We start from the raw sequence: 24,619 nt of genomic DNA on the forward strand, positions 1-24,619 counted from the left end.
TTTCCACTAAATTTCATTGAATTTTTAACACATTTATTTTAGAAAGTTCCCTTACAAATGTTGTGCTATGCTAAATAATAAACACAGTCAAAAAGAAATACATTATATTTTCCTTGTAATTGATTAACTGCTGAAACATATCAAAAGACTGAAAATATTTCATTTAACAGTAAATCGTTTATTGATGCAGTACTCAACTCTGGATGTTTTGCCAGATTAACTGCTGCATAATTGAAATATAATATTCTTGAAAACAAGGAAATTAGTTGCATCAAAAGACCTATAGTTAATACAGAATGATCTATTTTTCCAAAAAGCTATGTTAGACAAAAATATTCTCAATTCAAAAACAATAATTTGAAATTTGTATTTTTTGGAATTATTGTGAGAAACAAATGCAAATTTGACATATTTTTGCAAATTAAAGAATTGTTTCCTTACAGACTGAACTTGATTAATGTAGTCACACCTTTATCTTATTTGTGTGTTGCTTTACTTAAACATATGCATTCTTATCAAATTGCTTTGGAGGGATCCCTGCATTCTTCGTTGATCTCATGTCTTCATTGTGTACCATTGTCCGGGAAGAAAAAAGGGATGCTGTAGCACTGTAGCCATAACCCACTCTGAAAGAAAGGTTCATGAAGTTAATACATTCAATAATCAATTCAATTCCATATTAAATCTCTTGAGTTAAATTTATTTATAGAATTCTATTTCAAATATCTTGTTTTGACTGTGCTCTTACACTGATACTGATTAGATCCATCATAATGATGTTGGCAAATTTACAATGCTTGTTCCTGGTTCCTTGATAGAAAAACCTCATCAAAATTGACATCTGTCATTTTGAAAATGGTAGTATTTCTGAACTTTATTTCTTCCTGTTTCTCTCCCTTTCCAAAGGCACTCTCATGCTACAGTGCCAGCCACCCCTCCAGTTTATCACCAATGTGAATTCAAGATACTTTTGGCAGGTTAGTTACCACAGTGGGTATCAAATCCAAGGAAATTCCTGACCTCATATATGTGTGCACTAACATCAGAAGTATTTGGGTAGTGATCAGGAGGTAGAAACCCTGACTGATGCTTTTTATTTGTCCCTCAACAAGCAGCACTGAAGTCATTCAAGTGCCCCTGAATTCCTTCAGGTCTGTACTTATCACCTCTGGGCTCTCTGAAAAAATGATCACTTACCTGCTGTCCTGTAGTGTTACTCCTTTTTTGTTGGTTTGCTCTCACAATGATCTCTTTGACTCCCAATGTAGATTTCTGGCACTATTTCCCTGTGATTCTCACTGACTCCCCAGCCCTGTGGAGCCAGGGGTACTGGAGTGGCAAATTGTTGTGGGTGGGGAGGGGGGTGTTGTGTTAATTCTGTTGATTGAGGTTGAACACATATAAAGAGACACAAATACACAGGGAGCAGAGTGGGGTCAGGAGATTTATAGCTGTAATATTTTACTCTCTGAATAAACCTATTTCCAGTAAAGATTGGCTCTGGTTTCTTCTTTTATTAACTGGTGAAGGGGGCCTACTGGAGGTGTGAAGGTGTTTTGATACTCCTGCTGATTTAAAGGACGTACTCCTGAGCAGGCTTGATGCCTGTTTGGAACAGCCTTAAATAATCATTGCAAGTATTGAGGTAAGTCCAGCTAATCAGCTCGAGTTTACACACTGACAGGTTTGGCAGGAACATCAGCATAGACTCCCCTGGAGCCCATTTAGTAATATCACAACTTCAGATTCAAGGATACGTAGGGTCCTCGAAGTTGCTGTGCTGTTGGGGTTCAATTGCAGCAAATCTTTTAGCATTTGCCTCTATTCAGATTGCAAGGTCTGGACCAATATTCTCTGTGAAATGTGCAGTAGTAAAATGGCAACCAAATCTTTGCTCTTAACAACCACTTTGGCATCTTGCAAAATGTCAAGCATCACTGTATTGTTTTTTATTCGTTCATGTGATGTGAGCATTGCTGGCTAGGCCAGCATTTATTGCTCATCCTAATTGCCCTGGAGAAGGTGATGTTGAGCAGCCATCTTGAATGGCTGCAGTTCATATGGTGTTGGTACACCCATGGCGCTGTTTGGAAGGGAGTTCCAGGATTTTCACCCAGCAACAGTGAAGGAGCAATGATATACTTCCAAGTCAGGTTGGTGTGTGGCTTGGCAGGTGGTGGTGGTGCTCCCATGCATCTGCCACCCTTGTCCTTCTACGTGGTAGAGGTTGTGGGTTTGGAAGGTGTTGTCAAAGGAGCCCTGGTGAGTTGCTGCAGTGGATCTTGTAGATTGTATACACTGCTGCCACTTGTGCATCAGCGGTGGAGCGAGTGAACGTTGAAGTACCAATCAAGTGGGTTGCTTTGTTCTGGATAGTGTCACACTTCTTGAACCACTGCAGCCCCTGTGGTGTAGCTAAATCCACAGTGCTGTCAGGGAGGAATTTCCGGGATTTTGACCCAGCGACAGTGAAGGACAGCAATGGTGAGCCAGAATGGTGAGTGACTTGGAGAACTTCCAGGTAGTGGTGTTCCCATGCATCTGCTGCCTTTGTCCTTCTAGGTGGTAGTGGTTGTGGGTTTGGGGATGATACCTAAAGAGCCTTGGTGAGTTCCTGCAGTGCATTTTATAGAGGATACACACTGCTGCCATTGTGCGTTGGTGGTGGAGGGAGTGAATTTTTGTGGAAGGAGTACCAATCAAGCAGATTGCTTTGTCCAGAATGGTGTCAAGCTTCTTGAGTGTTTTTGAAGCTGCAGACATCTAAGCAAGTGGAGATTATTCCATCACACTCCTGACTTGTGCCCTGTAAATAGTGAACAGGCTTTGGGGAGTCAGGCGGTGAGTTACAGAATTCATAGCCTCTGACCTGCTCTTGTAACCACAGTTTCAGCCCATGCCTGGATACTTTCCAGGTCTTGCTGCATTTGGACTGGGACTTCTTCAGTATCTGAGGAATCGCAAATGATACTGAATATTGTGCAATCATCAGCGAACATCCCCACTTCTGACCTTATGGTGGAAGGAAGGTCTTAATGAAGCAGCTGAAGATGGTTAGGCCTAGGATACTACCCTGAGGAAATCCTGCAGTGATGTCCTGGAACTGAGGTGACTGGCCTCCAACCACCACAACCATCTTCCTTTGTGCTAGGTATGACTCCAGCCAGCAGAGTTTTCTCCCTGATTCCCATTGACTCCAAGTTTGCTAGGCCTCCTTGATGCCATACTCGGTCAAATGCTGCCTTGATGTCAAGGGCAGTCACTGTCACCTCACTTCTGGAGTTCAGCTCTTTTGTCTACATTTGGACCAAGGCTGTATTGAGGTCGCGAGCTGAATAACTTTGGCAGAACCCAAACTGAGCTTCAGTAAGCTGGTTATTGCTAAATAAATGCCGCTTGATAGCACTGTTGATGACCCCTTCCATTACTTTATCGATGATCAAGAGTAGACTGATGGGGCGGTAATTGGCCAGGCTGCTTTTGGTGTACAGGATATACCCGGGCAATTTTCCACATAACCAGGTAGATGCCAGTGTTGTAGCTGTACTGGGACTGCTTGGCTAAGGGTGCAGGTAGTTCTGGAGCACAGGTCTTCAGACTATTGGTGGAGTGGAGTGTTGTCAGAGCCCATAGACTTTTGCAATACCCAGCGCCCTCAGCTGTTTCTTGATATCACATGGAATTAATCGAATTGGCTGAAGACTGGCATCTATGATGCTTTGGTGCTCAGGAAGAAACCAATATGGATCATCCACTCGGCACTTCTGGCTGAAGATTGTTGCAAATTTTTTAACCTTGTCTTTTGCACTGATGCACTAGGCTCCTCCATCATGGAGGATAGTGATATTTGTGGAGCCTCTTCCTCCAAATAGTTGTTTAATTTTCCACATTCACGACTGGATTTAGCAGGGTTGCAGAGCTTACTTATGATCCATTGATTGTGGCATGCTGTTCTTGCTGTTTTGCATGCAAGTAGTCCTGTGCTATAGCTTCACCAGGTTGACACTTCATTTTTTGGTATGTCTGGTGTAGCTCCTGGCATGCCCTCCTGCACTCTTCATTCAACCGAGGCTGGTCTCCCAGCTTGATCGTAATTTTAGAGTTGGGGCTATGCCAGGCTATGAGGTTACAGCTTGTGGTGTTTTGAATTCTGCTACTGCTGATGGGCTACAGCACCCCATGCCCAATTTTGAGTCACTAGATCTGATCGAAATCTATCCCATTAAGCATGTGGTAATGCCACACAACATGATGGAAGGTATCCTCAATGTGAAGACGGGACATCATCACTACAAGGACTGTGCGGTGGCCTCTCCTACCAATAATGTCATGGACAGATGCATCTGTGACAGGTAGATTGATGAGGACTAGGTCAAGTAGGTTTTTCCTCTTGTTGGTTCCCTCATCACCTGCCACAGACCCAGTCTAGCAGCTATGTCCTTTAGGACTCAGCCAGCTCAGTCAGTAGCTACTGAGCCGCTCTTGATGATGGACATTGAAGTCTCCCACCGAGAGTACATTCTGTGTTGTTGCCACGCTCAGTGCTTCCTCCAAGTGGTATTCAACGTACCTCAATTTTAAAATTGTCAACCTTATTTTCGAATCACTCCACAAGCTTGCCATTCCCTACCTTTGCACTCTCCTCTAGTCTTCTAACCCACTGTAAGGTCTGTATTTCTCTCATTCTGGCCCCTTGAGCATCCCCAATATTAATTGTGCTATCCTTGGTAGCTGTGCCTTCAGCTGCTAGGGCCTTAAGCTCTGGCATTCCATCCCAGAATCCTCACCTTTCTACCTCTCTTTCCTCCTTTAAGATGCTCCTTAAAACATAACTCTCTGACTAAGCTTTTTGTCATCTGCTCTGATATCTTGTTTTGTGCCTTGGTGTCAAATTTTGTTTGATAACATTCCTGTTAAGGATGTTTTACTATATTAATGATGCTCTATAATAAAAGTTTTTGTTGATTCTATAAAAAAGCATAACGATAGAAAAAAATTTTGTTGGCAGAAATTGTGTATGGATGTATGGGGCTAAAATTCAACTTTGGTGAGCACTCAAATAGGCAGCAGTGGATCAGGCACCAATTGTACACGCAAACACATTTTACTTTACATTGACTTCAATCAAGGGGGATATCAAACAAGGTGTATAATGAGTGGCCCATTGCTTGCGACAATTTTGTGCTTCCACTGAAGTTGAATTTTCCCACATGATGTTTATTACGTTTATCTAATTCTAATTAATCAAAATGTTAATCTTTGGAGCCAGGTTTATTTCAATGAAAGTTGAGATGGAATTTCACCTACCTTTGATAGCAACAAAAGATATTTTAAGTTGTCCACTCTCTTGCATAACTCGCAAATACATGATAAAGGGGCAAGTCCACTATAATGTGTGTCTAAGTTGCTTTGTGCATTCATCACGACATATTCAGTTCCATAAAAGTAGGATTCTAAGCACATTTCTTGGAAATGAGGTAGGCCAAGTAGATAAAGTGTCAATGTGGGAACATTTAGGAGACAATGATCATTGTATTGTAAGGTTTAGGATGATGGTAGAAAAGAACAATGTGCAGTCCAGAGTAAGAATAATTAACTGGGGGAGAGCCGAATTCAATGGGGCAAGAACGGAACTGGATCAGAGAGACTAGAATCAAAGGCTGGCAGGAAAAACTGTAGGGGAACAATGGGCTACCTTCAAAGAAGAAATGGTTTGGGTACAGTCAAGCTATATTCCCTCAAAAGGGAAAGGTAGGGCAAACAAATCCAGAGCTCTCTGGATGAAAAAGGAGATACAAATTAAGGTAAAGAAGAAAAAGTGTGCTTATGACAGGTGTCAGGTAGAAAATACAACTGAAAACCAAGCGGAATACAGAAGGTTCAGAAGGGAGGTGAAGGAACGAATAAGAGAAGCAAAGAGGGATCACAAGAAAAGACTGGCAGCCAACATAAAGGGGAAACCCAAAGCCTTCTATTGGCATGTAAATAGTAAGAGGGTGGTAAAAGGAGGAGTAGGGTTGATTAGGGACCAAAAAAGGGATTTACACATGGAGGCAAGGGGCATGGCTGAGGTTTTAAATGAATACTTTGCATCTGTCCTTACCAAGGAAGCAGATGCTACTGCAGCCACGGTGTCAGAGGAGGAAATTCTCACTAGAAGGGTTCAAAATTAATAAGGAGGAAGTGTTGGATAAATTGTCGGTACTTAAGGTTGACAAGGCACGGGACCAGATGAGATGCATCTAAGGATGTTGAAGGAAGTAAGAATGGAAATTGCAGGGGCTTTGGCCATAATCTTTCTTCCTCAGAGTCAAGGGAGGTGCCAGAAGACTGGAGAATTGCAAACATTACACCCTTGTTCAAAAAAGGTTGTAAGGCTAAGCCCAGCAATTACAGACCAGTCAGTTTAACTTCAGTGGTGGGGAAGCTTCCAGAGAAAATTATTCAGGATAGAATTAGTTGTTACGTGGAAAAATGTGGGTTAATTAGGAAGAGCCAGCTGGAGTTTTTTGAAGAAGTAACAGAGAAGGTTGATGAGGGTAATGCTGTTGCTTCGGTGTACGTGGACTTTCAAAAGGCATTTGATACAGTGCCATACAACAGACTTGTGAGAAAAGTTATAGCTCATGGAATAAAAGGGGCAGTAGCAACGTGGATACAAAATTGGCTGAGTAATAGGAAACAGAGGGTAATGGTCAATGGATATTTTTTGGGCTGGAGGAAAGATTGTAGTGGAGTTCCCCAGGGGTCGGTATTGGGACCCCTACTTTTCCTGATATATATTAATGCTTTAGATCTCGGTGTGGAGGGGACAATTTCTACATTTGTGGATGATACAGAACTTGGAAACATTGTAAACTGTGAGGAGGACAGTATAGAACTTCAAAAAGACATAGACAAGTTGGTGGAGTGGGCAAATAGGTAGCAGATGAAGTTCAATGCAGAGAAGTGTGAGATGATTCATTTTGGTAGGAAGAACATGGAAACACATTATAAAATAAGGGATATAATTCTTAAGGGTGCACAGGAGTAGAGAGACATGGATGTATATGTGCATAGATCATTGAAGGTGGCAGGACAGGTGGAAAGAGCAGTTAATAAAGCATACAGTATCCTGAGCTTTATTGATAGGGGTAAAGAGTACAAGAGCAGGGAGGTTATGCCGAGCTTATATAAGACACTAGTTAGACCTCAGCTGGAGTATTGTGTGTAGTTCTGGGCGCCATACTATAGGAAGGATGTGATCGCATTGGAGAGAGTGCAAAAGAGTTGGTTTCAGGGATGAGAAACTTCAGTTATCAAGATAGATTGGAGAGTTTGGGACTGTTCTCCTTGGAGAGGAGCAGGCTAAGAGGAGGTTTGATCGAGGTATTCAAAATCATGAGGGTTTGGATAGAGTAAATAGGGAGAAACTGTTCCCACCCATCAAAGGATCGAGAACAAGAAGGCACTGATTTAAAGTGATTTGCAAAAGACACGTTTGTGATGTGAGAAAAAAAACTTTTTCACACAACGAGTGATTTGGGTCTAGAATGCACTGCCTGGAAGTGCCTTAATCAAGGCATTCAGGAGGGCATTAGATGATTAGTTGAATAGAGACAATGTGCAAGGGTACAGGGAAAAAACAGGAGAATGGCACTAAGTCATGATGCTCATTTGGAGAGCTGGTGCAGACACAATGAGCCAAATGGCCTCCTTCTGTGCTGGAACAATTCTGTGATTCTTCAAACTATATAGCATTTCAGTAAGCTTATTTTATCTTACCTTGGAGAACCTTTACCATTAGATAAGGAGAAACAAAATATTGCACCTCCTAATATGGAAAGTGAAGATCCAGCCCAACCAATAAACAAAGCAGCTCCTAATTCATATCTGCAGAAGCAAGATAAACATTTTTCATGTTTCCCCCTTGACAAGTTGACTAAGTGTTTAAAAATCTGTAACAATCTTAGTAAATTACAGGGTCACTGTTTTGAGTTAACGCTCCAAGTATTCAGCTTTGGTGACAGGAGTACAAATCAGGAATTCAGGGTCTGTAGGTCAGTACCTTATCAAAATGTTGTTATGTTGAACTCTTGTCGATTGTTACAAATTCATATTTACATTGTTTGAAACTGCAGCTAAATGGGTGTCAGCCATGGCTCAGTTTATAGCACACTTGCCTCTGAGTCAGAAAGTCATAGATTCAAGTCCCATTCCAGGATGTGAGCCCAAGAATCAAGGCTGATACTTGAGTGCAATACTGAGGTAGTGCTGCACTGTTGGAAGTGTTGACTTTTGAATGAGATATTAAACCAAAGCCATGTCTTAGGTGATTGCACTATTTTGGAGAAGAGCAGGGGAGTTATCCTTGATGTCCTGGCCAATATTTATCCCTCAATCAACATTAAAAAAATGGATTATCTGCTTGTTATCAAGTTGCTGTTTGCGAGACCTTGCTGTTCACAAGTTGGCTGCCACGTTTCCAAATTACAACAGTGGCTGCCCTTCACAAAGTAATTAATTGGCTGTAAAGCGCTTTGGGGTGTCCAGTGGTTGAGAAATGTGCTATATAAATGCAAGTCTTTCTTGTTGTATGTAAAAACTTAAAATGTAGATATCAGCATAGATCTAAAGCAACATGACGGAAGGTGAAGAATGACTTAAAATTATTACAACTAATCAGTTAAAAGTCACAGATTTTATATGGATTAAAAATGGTAAATGTAACAATTTGTTACTATTTTCATTGCAGCAAAAATATAAAGGAGCGTTTAAAATATTAAGAAGGATAGATTATACTGATACGAGCATGTTATTTGATTGGACTGTAAACATATTATTGGAGGACAAGAATATAAAATTCACATTCTATCTAGCAGAGGCTGAATACCAACTATCCAATAGCTCCTCCATGTACCATGACCCTACCACCAAATATTAAACAGTTGTTTCCAAGCCCATCATTGAGATGACCTCATCTCTTTGGAGATCTTCCCTTCATGGCTTCCCATCTTATAAACCACGACCCTGAACAGTGTGCTCTACCGCCTTCCCAAGATCCACAAACAGGACTGTCCTCGTAGACCTATCATTTCAGCCTGAACTGATTTCTTCCTATTTTGAGACTGGAGAATGGCCAATCTTGTTCCATTGTTTAAGAAGAGTAGCAGGGATAATCCAGGAAATCACAGGTCAGTGAACCTTAAGTCAGTGGTAGGGAAATTATTTGAGAAGATTCTTCGTGACAGGATTTACTACCATTTGGAAGCAAATGGGCGTATTAGTGAGAGGCAGCATGGTTTTGTGAAGTGGAGGTCGTGTCTCACTAACTTGATCGAGTTTTTCGAGGAAGTGACAAAGTTGATCGACGATGGAAGGGCAGTGGATGTTATATACATGGATTTCAGTAAGGCGTTTGACAAGCTCCCTCATGGCAGACTGGTACAGAAGGTAAAGTCGCAGGGGATCAGAGGTGAGCTGGCAAGATGGATACAGAATTGGCTTGGTCATAGAAGAGAGGGTAGCAATGGAAGGGTGCTTTTCTGAATGGAGAGCTGTGACTAGTGGAGTTCCACAGGGATCAATGCTGGGACCTTTGCTGTTTGTAGTATACATAAATGATTTGGAGGAAAATGTAACTGGGCTAATTAGTAAGTTTGCAGACAACATTAAGATTGGAGGAGTTGCAGATAGTGAAGAGGATTGTCAAAGGATACAGTGGGATATAGATCGGTTGGATACTTGAGCAGAGAAATGGCAGATGGAGTTTAATCCGGACAAATGCAAGGTAATGTATTTTGGAAGGTCTAATACAGGCAGGAATTATACAGTAAATAGCAGAACCCTTAAGTGCATTGACGGGCAGAGGGATCTGGGTGAACAGGTCCACAGGTCACTGAAAGTGGCAACGCAGGTCGATAAGGTAATCAGGAAGGCATATGGCATGCTTGCCATATATATTGAGTATAAAAACTGGGAAGTCATGCTGCAGTTGTATAGAACCTTGGTTAGGCCACACTTGGAATATTGCGTGCAATTCTGGTCACCACATTACCAGAAGGATATAGAGGCTTTGGAGAGGGTGCAGAGGAGATTTACCAGGATGCTGCCTTGTCTGGAGGTTATTAGCTATGAGGAGAGGTTGGAGAAACTTGGATTGTTATCACAAGAGCGACGGAGATTGAGGGGTGACTTGATAGAAGTTTACAAAATTATGAGTGACATGGACAGAGTAGATAGTCAGAAGCTTTTTCCCAGGTGGAAGAGTCAATTACTAGGGGACATAGATTTAAGGTGAGAGGAGAAAACTATGGAGGAGATGTGAGGGACAAGTTTTTTGACACAGGGTAGTGAGTGTCTGGAATTCACTGCCAGTGGAGGTGGTGGAAGCAGGTATGATAGTGGTGTTTAAGAGGCAGCTTGACAAATACGTGAATAGGATGAGAATAGAGGGAATATGGACCCCGGAAGTGCAAAATGTTTTAGTTGACGGGCAATATGATCGGCGCAGGCTTGGAGGGCCGAAGGGCCTGTTCCTATGCTGTACTTTTCTTTGTTCTTTGACTCTATATTTTTTCTCCCTTTGTCAAGTCTCTCCCCACTACATCAATGACTCTTCTGACACCCTAGCCATTTCAACAATTTATAGTTTCCAGCCTCTAATAGCTTCCTCTTCACTATGGACGTCCAACCCTTCTATACCTCCACCCCCCACCTGGATGGTCTGAGGGCTCCCCACTTCATTCTCAAACAGAGGTCCAACAAATTTCCTTCTACCACCACCTTACTTCACCTTGCTGAACTTGTTCTCCAATTCAGCAACCTCTCATCACTCATATCACTTTCTCCAAACAAAAAGTGTTGTACCTGCATTTGTCCTAGCTATGCCTGTCTTTTTGTGGGGTAGTAGGACATTTCTTGTTTGAGTCCTTTTCAGGCCCCATCCCTCAGCTCTTTTTCTGCTATGTTGGTGACTGTATTAGTGTCATTTCGTGCCCTCACCCTGGAGAATTTGAAAACTTCATCAACTTTGATTCCAATTTTCCCCTTCTCTCATTTTCACCTTGTCCATCTGACTCTTACCTTCCCTTCCTCAACTTCTCTGTCTCCATTTCTCCATTTCTGGGGACAGACTATCAACAAGCAGTCATTATAAGCCCACTGACTACAGCTACCTCGTCTACAGTTCCTCACACCCAGCTTCCTGTTTTCCCAGTTTCTCCACCTCCATTGCAATGTGTTCTGATGATGCAACCTTCTGTACTAGTACCACTACTCTGATATGTCTTTTTTTATCCACAACTGAGGACTCCTCCTCAATGTTCTTGACAGGGCCTTCGACCATGCTTACCCCATTTCTAACACTTCTGCTCTTACTCTTTCTCCTCCCTCTAGAACCATGTTAGGGTTCCCCTTGTCCTCACCTACCACCCCACCAGCCACATACTGAACAGATCATCCTCCACCATTTCCACCACCTCCAGCCTGATTTATTATTAGAGTGTGCAGAGGCACAGAGCCTCAGTGGTTAGATGAAGTTCTTTAAGTCTGCTTTCAAGTTTAGTCAGCGGACACTCCTTGACAATATGAGTCATTGTTTGGACTGTGTCACAGCTGCAGCCTGGATGGTCTTGGCCACCCCACTGATGTTGGGTGGCTGCAAAGAGGTCTTGGTCAGTATCAAAACAGTTTAAAAGAGCTCCACTGTTCCTGTGGGAAATCAAAGCCAGGTAGACGAGCAGTGGGGTCTCTGATGAGACAGTGATTTCTGATGAATGTTTTCTCCTGCCAATTCTCCTACCATTGGTCCTCAGCTATTACTCCTCATTGTGGTGGGTTTAACCATATGGGATGATGTGAGGAAAGGTGTACTACTAATGGATTGAGGAGGTCATTGAATAAGGGCAAGCTTGGGATGGAGTAGACCTTCTCCAGTAGCTTACCTGTTAGTTACCCTCCTGATGTTCAGGGGTGTAATGTTGCTCAGGGCTGTGAGCCAGGGGAAGCAAGTTGGTCCAGGAGCACCTGTGATGATGCGCATTGTTAAGTTGAGTTGCACATCAATAAGTTTGGTGTGGACAAATTAGTAACAAATTGGTGTGCAGTATTCTGCAGTTGAGTACGTGATGGCAACAGCAGAGGTCCTTGGGGTTTTGGCCTGCAATCCCCATGAGGTACCGGCCAGTTTACTAAGGAGGTTGTTGTGGGCTTTACTTTTTTCTGCAGTCTTGATGAGGTGCTGTCTGTACGTAAGCATTCTGTCAAGGGTGATGCCTCAGTAAACAGAGTCCGTGTTTCAGTCTCTGGCCATCCATGGTGATGTTCAGTTCCCTCTTTACACTTAAGGAATTCTGGTATCCCAGAATAAAAACTGCCAGCAATATGAAATTCTGTGACTCCCATACCATTGGACTGCACTTCACATCCTGCAGCTCAATGTTGATGGTCTATCTGCAGCCAGGAGACAGCGAGTCAGTAACTTCGCCAGCAACAGGCCATCAACATGATCTTCAATCATGAAGCATATCTACCATCAGATGATGCCGGGAGGGACAAAATAGTTGGTTTCAATTTGATACGTGATATTGTGCAACCTAGGCATGCCGTGCCACATTTGTCCAATGTGATACTACCACCAAGTACATCTTCCCCTCCTCTCCCCTTTCAGAATTCCAAAGGATTTGCTCCCTCCACCACACCCTGGTCCACACTTCAAATCACACCCAATGCCCTGTCCCCTTCCAAGGACAGCTACCATGCAAGCGCAGGAGATGTAACACCTGCCCTTTTGCTTCCTCTCTCTTCACCTTCTAAGGCCCAAACATTCCTTCCAGGTGAAGCAGCAATTTACATATACTTCTTTCAACTTATTGTATTTACAGCTCACAATGAGGTGTCCTCTGCTTTGGAGAGACCAATTACAGAATGGGGGAACCACATTGCGGAACATCTTCATTCAGCCCACAAGCATGACCTCGAGCTTCAGGTAGCCTGCCATTTTAAATCTGAACGTTGTTCTCACGCTGACATCTCTGTGCTCAGCCTACTGCAGTGTTCCAACGAAGCTCAACACAAACTTGAGGAACGTACGTACGAATTAGGAGCAGGAGTAGACCACTCGGCCCCTTGAATCTGCTCCGCCATTCAATAAGATCACGGCTGATCTAATTGTAACCTTAACTCCAGATTTCCACCTACTTCCTATCCCCTTTCACCCCCTTACTTATCAGGAATCTATCTATCTCTGTCTTAAAAATATTCAAAGACCTTGCTTCCACAGTCTTTTGAGGAAGAGACTTCCAAAGACTCACAACCTTTGGAAGAAAAAAAATTCCCCTCATCTCTATCTTAAATGGGCGACCCCTTATTTTTGAATAATGCCTTCCAGTACTAGATTCTCCCACAAGAGGAAACATCCTTTCCACATCTGTCCTGTCAAGACCCCTCAGGATCTTATATGTTTCAATCAAGTCACCTCTCACTCTTCTAAACTCCAGCTGATGCAAGCCCAGCCTGTCCAATCTTTTCCTCATAAGTCAGCCGTCCATTCCAGGCTTTAGCCTAGCAAACCTTTTAGTAAACCTTCTCTGAACTGCTTCCAATGCATTTACATCCTTCCTTAACTAAGGAAATCAATACTGTACACAGTACTCCAGATGTGGTCTCACCAATGCCCTGTAGAACTGAAGCATAATCTCTCTACTCTTGTATTCAATTCCCTTCACAATAAACATTAACATTCTATTAGCTTTCCTAATTACTTGCTGTACCTGCACATGGGGGAGGCGATGGTGTAGTGGTATTGTCGCTAGACAGAGATCCAGGGTAATGCTCTGAGGAACTGGGTTCAAATCCTGCCATAGAATTAAAAGTCTAATGATGGCAATTGTTGTAAAAACCCATCTGATTCACTAATGTCCTTTAGGGAAGGAAATATGCCATCCTTACCTGGTCTGGCCTACATGTTATTCCAGACCCACAATAATGTGGTTGACTCTTAACTACCCTCTGAACAAGGGCAATTAGGGATGGGTAATAAATGCTGGCCTAGCCAGTGATGCCCACATCCAATGAATAAGAAGAAAAAAACTAACTTTTTGCAATTCATGCACTAGGATATCCAGATCTCTCACCATTTAGATAATATGCTTCTTTTTTATTCTTTTTCACCTTTTGATTTGGCAGTTTACAGCCTTCTGGATTCAACGAGTTTGACAATTACAGATCATAATCTCTGGTCTACCATTTTGTTTCCTTTTCTTTGCATGTGTCGATCTTAATCTTTTTTTTTGTTTTTGCTTTTGGATGGCAACTGTTTATTATTCTGCCATTTAAATCTCCTTTGGACTCATAGACCTTCCTCTTTGTTCTTTTTCCACCCTACCCCATTTCACTTACTTAAAGGCCATTACACTTCCAATTTTTCCCAGTTCTGATGAATGGTAATGAAATGTTAACTCTGTTTCTTCTAAACTCCAACAGATACTGTGTATAACGAAAAGCTTAAACATCTTCCCTTGATACCTGCAAAAATCATTTTGAAAACGTATACAGGGGAATCTGTACCTATGATGGGCAGAACAGAAGTTAAAGTGGAACTAAATGTACAGACTGCTAAGCTACCACCGTTTGTGGTGAAAGGTGACTGCCCAGCTTTTGTTGGACGGTCATGGCTTGAGAAGATCGGGTTAAACTGGACAGAAGTACACAGTATTGCAAAAGAAGACACCAGTGTGACAGCTGTTATAAAAAAACATGCTATTATTTTCAAAGGAGATTTGGGAAGCATGAAGGGAATTACCGTAAAATTGAATATCAAAGCTGACTCTCAACCAAAATGTCTGAAGGCCAGACCGGTGTCTTATGCCATACGACCAAAAGTCACAGTTGACCTGGAGCATCTGGTCAAGATAGGAGTCTTGGTACCTGCCTCCCACAGCAAATGGGCAACACCCATCATTCTAGTGCTCAAGGAAGTCAGTTCCATACACATCTGTGGAGATTTCGAGGTTACTGCTAACCCCATGTTATGTGCTCAGTAATATCCACTTCCCCATATTGAGGACTTTTTTGCTGGCTTGGCTTGGACATAAATTCAGCAAAATAGGTCTGCACTAGGCCAACTTACAAATGCACGTTGATGAGAAGTCACAAGAATATCTGACCATCACAAAATGCAAGGGACTGTGCAGATATTTCCGTTTGCCTTTTGCAATAACATCAGCTCCGGCCTTGTTTCACAGGGCCATGGATCAGATCCTGAGTGGCTTGCTTGGAGTTCAGTGCTACTTTGACGACACCTTGGTAACGGGCAAGACTGATGAGGATCAAGAGCTTGGATGCCACTCTACAAAGGCTAGCAGAGTATGGCCCACAGGTTTGCAAAGACAAATGCAACTTTTTTCAGCCCTCTGTGAAATATTTGGAGGACATCATTGATGCTGCTGGGCTTCACAAAGCACCCTCCAAGGTTAAGGCTATTGTGGATGCTCCAACTCCTGAGAATATCAACCACCTTCGTTCATTCTTAGGGCTGCTGAATTATTATGGGAGATTTATTTCACAGCTGGCAACCCTGTTGAAACCCCTGCATGAGCTTGTGTCAGAACAAAGCCTGGAAACGGACAGAAGCCTGTGATGCAGCATTCAAGAAGGCTAAAGCAGCTCTGACAGATTCCGAGGTATTGATGCACTTTGACCACTCCTTACCTGAACGACTTGCATGTGATGTATCGCCTTATGGAGTTGGGGCTGTTGTTTCACACATAATGCCCTCAGGTGTGGAGGGGCTCATAGCGTTCGCTTCACCGACTTTAAGCAAAGCAGAGAGCCAATACGTTCAAATCGAACGCAAAGCACTGGGAATCATTTTTGCAATCTGGAAATTTCACCGTTCCTGTTTGGATGGAAATTCATGCTGCTGACTGATCATTAGCCACTCGCTTCAATATTCGACCCACACACAGACATCCCTTCTTTAGGTGCAAGCAGGATGCAGCATTGGGTATTAATGTTGAGTGCTCACACATATGACACATCATGTATCAAAAATCTGCTTTGCATGGCAATGTGGATGGTCTTTCAAGGCCGCCCCTACAAGTCAGCCATGTGGACACTGCTCAAAAGGCATCTTCTACTTTGCACACGTGGAGAACACACCCATCACTTAAGTCCAAATCAAGAAGACCACATGTGTGAACCCAACATTATCCAAAGTCATGGACCTTGTGATACATGGCAATTCTTCCCCAAACTTCCAGTCTCACCTTCTCAGTCTAGCTCGACTGAAGTTGAAGTTGTCTCACCTTCACTGGCATTAGACACAATTTCAGATTTTGCAAAAAGTCCTAAGTTGTCACCAGTCTCCAATGAATATTACTCTGTAAAAGCACCAGAAGTCTGCTGCAATCCACTCCCGGAGAGAATATCTCCTGAGATTCTGAGTTATAGTTAAGGTGAACTCATGTGTTTTTTTGGGGGGCAGGATAATCCCCAGGATTCAGTCAGGAATAGAGACAGTCTGCCCTCTTTCCCTAGTTCAGAAAATGTTTTGTTAAACTGACATTTCCAATAAGGGGGGAGGAATATGTTACATACTGTATGTCTTGTTAGCTTGCCATACTTTGCAAGCGAATGCATTATGAGATCGCAGAATCTATTTTGTTTTGTTAGTTCAGTTAGTGAAGTAAAATAAACAAAAGCACAATGTTCAACCACCTCCATGCCAACATGAGTGTTGATTAATCTTTAAAAAGTTATCGGCAGTACCCAGTATTAAGACACAACAATGAGGGTTATTGGAGGGGATGTAGAGGTGATGTGGATTCTGGAGGTCGGCAGGGTGAGGTGGACATGTCTATTGCAATGGGGGTGGGCTATTTGGGAAGGTAGGGGACTTCAACATTGACCTACACAGGATGGAAGGTGATGGGGAAGGGTTGAAGGGTGACCATAGGGAGGTCAAAAGTGATTTCTCAGAGCTCAATGGTTATGGGAGGGGGGAGTGGTGTTGTGGTGGTGTTGTGGATGACAAGGGGAGGGGAAGAGGTATTAGACTCTACCTTGAAGGTGACGCTAACCATGGTGGCAAGCAACAATGCACAGCCTTGTGTTGGAGATCTCGAGATGCTGCATGGGAATCGGGGGTGGGTAGAGATGCAGGTCATCTCAACTGGACAACTGAAGGAGAACCATTGTAGTATTTACAATGTTAGGGCCTTGGGATAGATAAGAGTGTGAAGGGCAAAGGCTCAGTGTGCACGGGAGACATCTTGCAAATGGTTCGTAATGGTAAAGACCTTTGGCTCCCTGCACATGCATGATCCCAGGGGACATGGGGTGTCCCTTGGAAGATTGGGGGGGGGTGGGGGGGGGGGGGGGAGTTGTGCACTCAGGCTTAAGGACTATCGCAAATAAACCACATCAGACATGATTAAAGTGCAAGTGAACTATATTTACAAAAATGTGATAAGTTTAACAGTCATAGTGTACATGTGCAGCCACTTGTGAAATCAAAACTTCTTTCCCTTACACTTCTTCTGGGAGACCTGAGGCTTTTTTTGGCTGCATTGCTGTGGGGCAGCTGCTCCCTCTGCGGTCACAGAGGACAAAGATGAAGGGGTCACAGGCAAGAAGGATTTAGAAGGGTGTGACACCCTCAGAGTCCTGCGTGGAAGTCACAGGAGTGTCCAACTGCCATTTCTCCTCCCTTTGGGCGCCCATGGGCCCTTGCCTGACCCCTTGAGGGAAGGGGCACCTGGAGGGAGGTCGAGGTACCCTGGCCCTCTTTCACAAAGCCACTGTGAAAGCTCACCCGTGGCTACAATGATGGAGTGGATGTCTGCGCACATCTCTGGTAGAATCTGCTGGACCAGGTTCTCCATGATGCCTGCCAACCTCCCCATGGAGACCTCTATGTGTGTACAGGTCACAACCACTTGATCAGAGAGCTGGCGGACGGACTCCTCTGTCTCACGTACCACTCTGTTGAGGGCCTCTGCCACCTGATGTTCCCCCACCTCTTGCTGCCTCTTCAGCATCATGTGGAAGGCTGATTCTAGAGGCTCGTCATCGGATTCGGAACCTTGCAGATGTCTCTTCCCCAGAACTTCTCTGAGTGCTGGTGAGCTTGGCTGACACTGCCTCCCCTGCCGCAGACACGTGTCTGTGCAGTGACCACCAGAATGTGAGACCCTTCCTAATCTACATCTAACACCCACCAAGGTGTGTGTCTCTGGGCTGGTGGAGGGTGCAGATGACTGCTGAGATGCCTCTACTAGTGCACTTTCTTCCTCCACAATGCCCTCAGTCCTCTCTGGGCTTGTCTGAATGGCTGTGCACTTGATTTGAAATCCATGTACCCGGAAAGCAGCACTGAATCCCGCTGCCTTCAGAATACGACAATTTTCAAAGGGAGGGCAAGGGGGTGCGGGAGAGTGGGGAACCTGCTCATCTCCAACTAAGGCATGTTAAGCACATTGAGGAGCTTTGTATCTGGCCAGGAAGAGTTAGAAGTCAATTTTTGAATTGTAAATTGCTGAATCCAATCAATCAATCTGGTGCACATTAGTGCACAGCTGTCAGATTCAAAGCAGGCAGAAATGAAAGTTCTTTCTTTAAAGCTGAGAAATTTCAGGACCAGGGGAATCTTGCTTCAGATCATGAGCAGCACCTTTCATTTACTGTCTGGTCACTTTTGTGCATGGTGATGCAGTTGGCCCCATAAGGGAACACCTCCTCTCCGCTGCCAAGGAGAGCAGCAGTAGCAGCAGCAGCCTCCATCATGACTGTCAACTGCTTTTGCTGCTCATGGTCTGCAGGCTGCTTTCATCTCCTGGTAACACTTGGCACTGCTAATTGAGCACCAAGGTCCAGTGGCCAAGGTGGGGGTCCTCCAGTCGGAAGGGAGCTTCTGATGGAGGCGCAGCAGCACCCCACACAACACACACACACACCCACCCCACCCCCCCTCCCCGGCCTTCCTGCCCGAGATCTAAGTTTGTTCTTTTTCGGACTTTTCCCATGCCATGCAATTCCTCCTGCCAGCTTAAAAATTGAGGCTAGGTGGGAAACAGCACTTAAGTGGCCAATAATTGGCCATTTAAGGACCTCAATTGGGGCGAGGGCAGGCATTCCATCCCAGGCCTTGCCCACCCCAGCGTAAAATTGCTGCAAGGTTAGGGGGCCCAGGAAACAAGAGGGACTTCTATCCCTTCAATTTCACGCCACGCCCCACTGCAAAACCCGCCGGCAGGGGAGCGTGAAATTCAAGGTACTGACTCTCTATGGGGTACGGGTTGCACAGGCAACGACTCTCTCTGGGGTACGGGTTGCACAGGCACCGACTCTCTCTGGGGTACGGGTTGCACAGGCACTGACTCTCTCTGGGGTACAGGTCGCACAGGCACTGACTCTCTCTGGGGTACAGGTCGCACAGGCACTGACTCTCTCTGGGGTACGGGTTGTACAGCACTGACTCTCTCTGGGTTACTGGTTCCAGAGGCAATGGGCAGAATTTTCCATGCCTGCTGGCGTGAGCAGACAATAAGGCGAGAAGGCCAGAAAATCAGTTTCACGATGTTGTGAACCCTGTTTGCAATCATCCACTCAGCCTGTCGCTGGCATTTCCAACCATCAGATGTTGGAACCTCATTATAATACATCTGTATATCATTATAAGGTCAGCCCGCCAAAATAATCCCTCCCGCTGGATTGCGTGCCAACATATTTCACAACAGCAAATAAAAGGTGTGCACTTGGCGGGCTGAAAATTCTATTAAGTCTGACTGACCGGCCTATAATTTTCTGGCCAGTCCCTTGTACCCTTTTTAAATATTGGTACAACGTTCACAGACCTCGAATTCTCTGGTATATTGCCGGTATTTAGTCAGAGTTGGAAAATGATTCTCAGAGCATCCATTATTTCCTCCCTGGCTTCCTTTAACAACCTGGGATATAATCCATCCAGCCCTGGTGCTTTATCCACCTTCAAGGATGCCAGTCACTCCTGTACTTCCTCTCCCGTTATGCCTATGCCATCTAATATTTCACACTCTTCCTTCTTAATTAGAATGTCTGCATCACCCCTCTCCTTAGTGAAGACAGAGACAAAGTACTCATTGAAAACCCTACCCACATCTTCAGCATCAACACACAAGTTACCATGTACATCTCTGATAGGCCCTACCCTTTCCTTAGTTATTCTCTTGCTCTTAATGTACAGGTAAAACACATTTGATTTTACCTGCCAATATTCTCTCATATCCCCTCTGTGCTTTCCTAATTTCCTTTTTAACTTCACCCCTGTACTTTCTATACTCCTCTAGGCTTTCTACAGTATTAAGCTTTTTGTGACTGTCATAAGTTTTTTTTCTGATTTATTTTACCCTGCATGCTTCTGGATAACCAGGGGGCTCTAGATTTGGCAGTTCCACCTTTTTGCTTAGAAACATAGAAACTAGGAGCAGAAGTAGGCCATTCAGCCCTTCGAGCCTGCTCCGCCATTCATTATGATCATGGCTGATCATCCAACTCAATAGCCTGCTCCTACTTTGTTCCCTTTCGCCCCAGTAGCTATATCTAACGCCTTCTTGAAAACATACAATGTTTTGGTCTCAACTACTTTCTGTGGTAATGAATTCCACAGGCTCACCACTCTCTGGGTGAAGAAATTTCTCCTCATCTCAGTCCTAAATGGTCTACCCCATAAGCTCAGACTATGACTCCTGATCTGGACTCCCCCACCATCGGGAAGATTCTTCCTGCATATACCCTGTCTAGTCCTGTTAGAATTTTATAGGTTTCTATGAGATCCCACCTCATTCTTCTGAACTGCAGTGAATATAATCCTAATCGACTCAATCTCTCCTCATATGTCAGTCCTGCCATCACAGGAATCAGTCTGGTAAACCTTCGCTGCACTCCCTCTATAGCAAGTACATCCTTCCTCAGATAAGGAGACCAAAACTACACACAATATTCCAAATGTGGTCTCACCAAGGCCCTGTACAATTGCAGCAAGACATCCCTGTTCCTGTACTTGAATCCTCTGGCTATGAAAGCCAACATATCATTTGCCTTCTTTACCACCTGCTGCACCTGCATACTTACCTTCAACGACTGGTGTACAAGGACACCCAGGTCTCATTGCACATTCCCCTCTCAATTTATAGTCATTCAGATAATAATCTGCCTTCCTGTTTTTGCTACCAAAGTGGATAACCTCACATTTATCCACATTATACTGCATCAGCCATGCAATTGCCCACTCACTCAGCTTGTCCAAATAACACTGAAGCATCTCTGCATCCTCCTCACAGCTCACCCTCCTGCTCAGCTTTGTGTCAATCTGCAAATTTGGAGATATTACATTTATTTCCCTCATCTAAATCATTAATATATATTGTAAATAACTGGGTCCCAGCACAGATCCCTGTGGTACCCCATTAGTCACTGCCTGCCATTCGGAAAAAGACCCGTTTATTCCTACTCTTTGTTTCCTGTCTGCCAACCAGTTTTCTATCCATCTCAATACACTACTCCCAATCCCATGCGCTTTAATTTTATACGCTAACCTCTTATGTGGGACTTTGTCGAAAGCCTTCTGAAAGTCCAAATAAACTACATCCACTGGCTCGCCCTCACCAACTCTACTCGTTACATCCTCAAAAAATTCTAGTAGATTTGTCAAGCATGATTTCCCTTTCATAAATCTATGCTGACTCTGTCCTATTCTGCCACTGTTTTCCACGTGCTCAGCTATTAAATCTTTTATAATGGACTCTAGAATTTTCTCCATTACCGACGTCAGGCTGACTGGTCTACAATTCCGTTTTCTCTCTGCCTCCTTTTTTAAATAGTGGGGTTACATTAGCTACCCTCCAATCTGTGGGAACTGTTCCAGAGTCTATAGAATCTCAGAAGATGACCACCAATGCATCCACTATTTCTAGGGCCACTTCCTTAAGTACTCTGGGATGTAGATTATCAGGCCCTGGGGATTTATCAGCCTTCAATCCCATCAATTTCCCCAACACCATTTCCCTACTAATACTGATTTCTTTCAGTTCCTCCCTCTCACTAAACTCTAAATATTCCCCAACATTTCTGGTATGTTATTAGTGTCCTCCTTTGTGAAGACAGAACCAAAATATGCATTTAGTTGGTCAGCCATTTCTTTGTTCCCCATTATAAATTCCCCTGTTTCTGACACACCCCCACCTTTTTTATTCCCCTCTCTATCCTGCCTGAAAAATCTATAGCCAGGGGTGTTGAGCTGCCATCTTTGCCCCTCCTTAAAACAAATTTCCGTGATAGAGATAATATGCTGCCATGTATCTCTCTGTGCCCTCAGCTCATAGACTTTATTTGCTATACTCTTTGCATTTACATATACACCTTTTAACACTGCCAAGTTCATGCACTTTACACTTTTGAACCTGTGCTGCTTCTGTCTTTCCAAGTCTAATTCTCCACCTCCTGTTCCCTGTTCTGAATTTGCCTTCAGGTTCCCAACCCTGCCAGTCAAGTTTAAACCCTCCCCCCACAACAGCACTTGCAAATCTCCCTACAAGGATGTTTGTCCCAGTCCTGTTCAGATGTAGACTGTCTGGCTTGTACAGGTCCCGTTGCCCACAGAACTGGTCCCAATGCCTCAAATCTGATGCCCTCCCTCCTACACCAGCTTTCCAGCCACATGTTCAACTGTTCAATTCTCCTATTTCTACACTCACTTGCACTTGGGATTGGGAGTCATCTTAAGTTTACTGCTTTAGAGGTTCTGCTTTTCAATCTCCTTCCTAGCTCCCTAAAATCCGCTTTCCTACCTAAGTCATACCAACGTGGACCATGACCTCTGGCTGATCATCCTCCCACAGAAGAATGTCCTGCAGCCATTCTATGACATCCTTGATCCTGGCACCAATGAGACAAATACCATTCTGGAGTCACATCTATGGCCACAGAAACACCAGTCTGTTCCCCAGCTAACAAATCCCCTATTACTACAGCTCTTCCCCTCTTCTTCCTCTCCTCCCGTACAGCACAGTTCCTCTGGTGCCACAAACCTGGCTCTGACTGCACTCCTCTGAGGAACCAACTCCCTCACCAGTATCCAAAACAGAAAGCCAAAAATCAGTTTCGTGACAACGGGATGAAATGTAGGAATTCTGTTCTTGGGACTTTAGAGGTGGGTTAAAGCCGGGTTGATCCTCGAGATGAACAATGTTAGGAAGCCCTTTTGCTTGCATTAGCATGTCTTACATGCTCATTAAAAGGCCAAGCTGCTGGAATAAGATCCCTGCCAAATTAAATTCTCCGCCAGCGACAAATTAGAACATTCAATTTTATAACTATAAACAGGTGGCGTGCACCTGGTGAGATTGACTTCTTCCAGGAGTTGTCCTCTTTGGAGAGTGTCTATAAATGCTAAACAATGCCTCAGACCAGCTGGTGGTAGTGGAGGATGACCAAAGGAGGGAGAAGGAAGGCAGGCTTAATGGGGAATGGTGCTGGATAAAGGTGGAAAGGATCGTTCAGGCTGCCCGGGGAGGGAGAGTGCAGGCGAATGCTCTAAAGTGGGTGTTGGTCTCACTTTGGCTTGGTGGCAGAGGGGAATGTGAATGTCGAGGTTTGGGTCCTGAGGGTTAAATTAGGGTACTGGGAGGCAGAGGGTATGGTGACGGTGATGGGGAAAGGGGGGTGGTGGACAGCATCAAGGATGGGAGGGGTCAGGGTCAGAATGGGCATCTGGATGGTTTTTAAACCTCCATCCCCCACCAGGATGGTCTGAGGGCCCTTAGTTTCTTCCTCGAACAGAGGCCCGAACAATCCCCATCCACCACTACTCTCCTCCGTCTGGCTGAACTTGTTCTCACACTGAACAATTTTTCCTTCAACTCCTCTCACTTCCTCCAAATAAAAGGTGTGGCTGTGGGTACCCGCATGGGCCCCAACTATGCCTGCCTCTTTATGGGGTATGTGGAACATTCCTTGTTCCAGTCCTACTCCGGCCCCCTTCCACAACTCTTTCTCCGGTACATCGATGATTACTTCAGTGCTGCTTCATGCCCTCGTCGAGACTTGGAAAAATGTATTAATTTTGCTTCCAATCTCCACCCCTCCATCATTTTCACGTGGTCCATCTCTGACACTTCCCTTCCCTTCCTTGACCTCTCTGTCTCAATCTCTGATGATAGACTGTCCACCAATATTCATTACAAGCCTACCGACTCCCACAGCTACCTCGACTACAGCTCCTCACACCCCGCTTCCTGTAAGGACTCCATCCCATTCTTTCAGTTCCTTCGCTTCCGTCGCATCTGTTCCGATGATGCTACCTTCAAAAACAGTTCCTCTGACATGTCCTCCTTCTTGCTTAACCGAGGTTTTCCACCCACAGTCGTTGACAGGGCCCTCAACTGTGTCCAGCGCATCTCCCGCGCATCCGCCCTCATGCCTTCTCCTCCCTCCCAGAAATTGGATAGGGTCCCCCTTGTCCTCACTTATCACCCCACCAGCCTCCTCATTCAAAGGATCATCCTCTGCCATTTCCGCCAACTCCAGCATGATGCCACCACGAAACACATCTTCCCTTCGCCCCCCCCATTGGCATTCCGTAGGGATCGTTCCCTCCGGGACA

General features: G+C 44.4%; 1 protein-coding gene across 1 annotated transcript in view; it reads right to left on the bottom strand.

Moving 5' to 3' along the window:
- Positions 1–496: 496 nt before the first annotated feature.
- The window catches only part of LOC121283926 (claudin-10-like), a 106,333-nt gene continuing 82,210 nt past the window's right edge, over positions 497–24,619 (bottom strand). Inside the window, exons 4-5 of the mRNA XM_041198729.1 lie at positions 7,765–7,872; positions 497–626 (exon numbers count right to left, since the gene is read on the bottom strand). Of these exons, the coding sequence (XP_041054663.1) occupies positions 497–626; positions 7,765–7,872 (238 nt within the window). The remainder of the gene's footprint in view (positions 627–7,764; positions 7,873–24,619) is intronic.

This window comes from Carcharodon carcharias, chromosome 11 (genome assembly GCF_017639515.1).
Source record: "Carcharodon carcharias isolate sCarCar2 chromosome 11, sCarCar2.pri, whole genome shotgun sequence".
Taxonomy (NCBI): Eukaryota; Metazoa; Chordata; class Chondrichthyes; order Lamniformes; family Lamnidae; genus Carcharodon; species Carcharodon carcharias.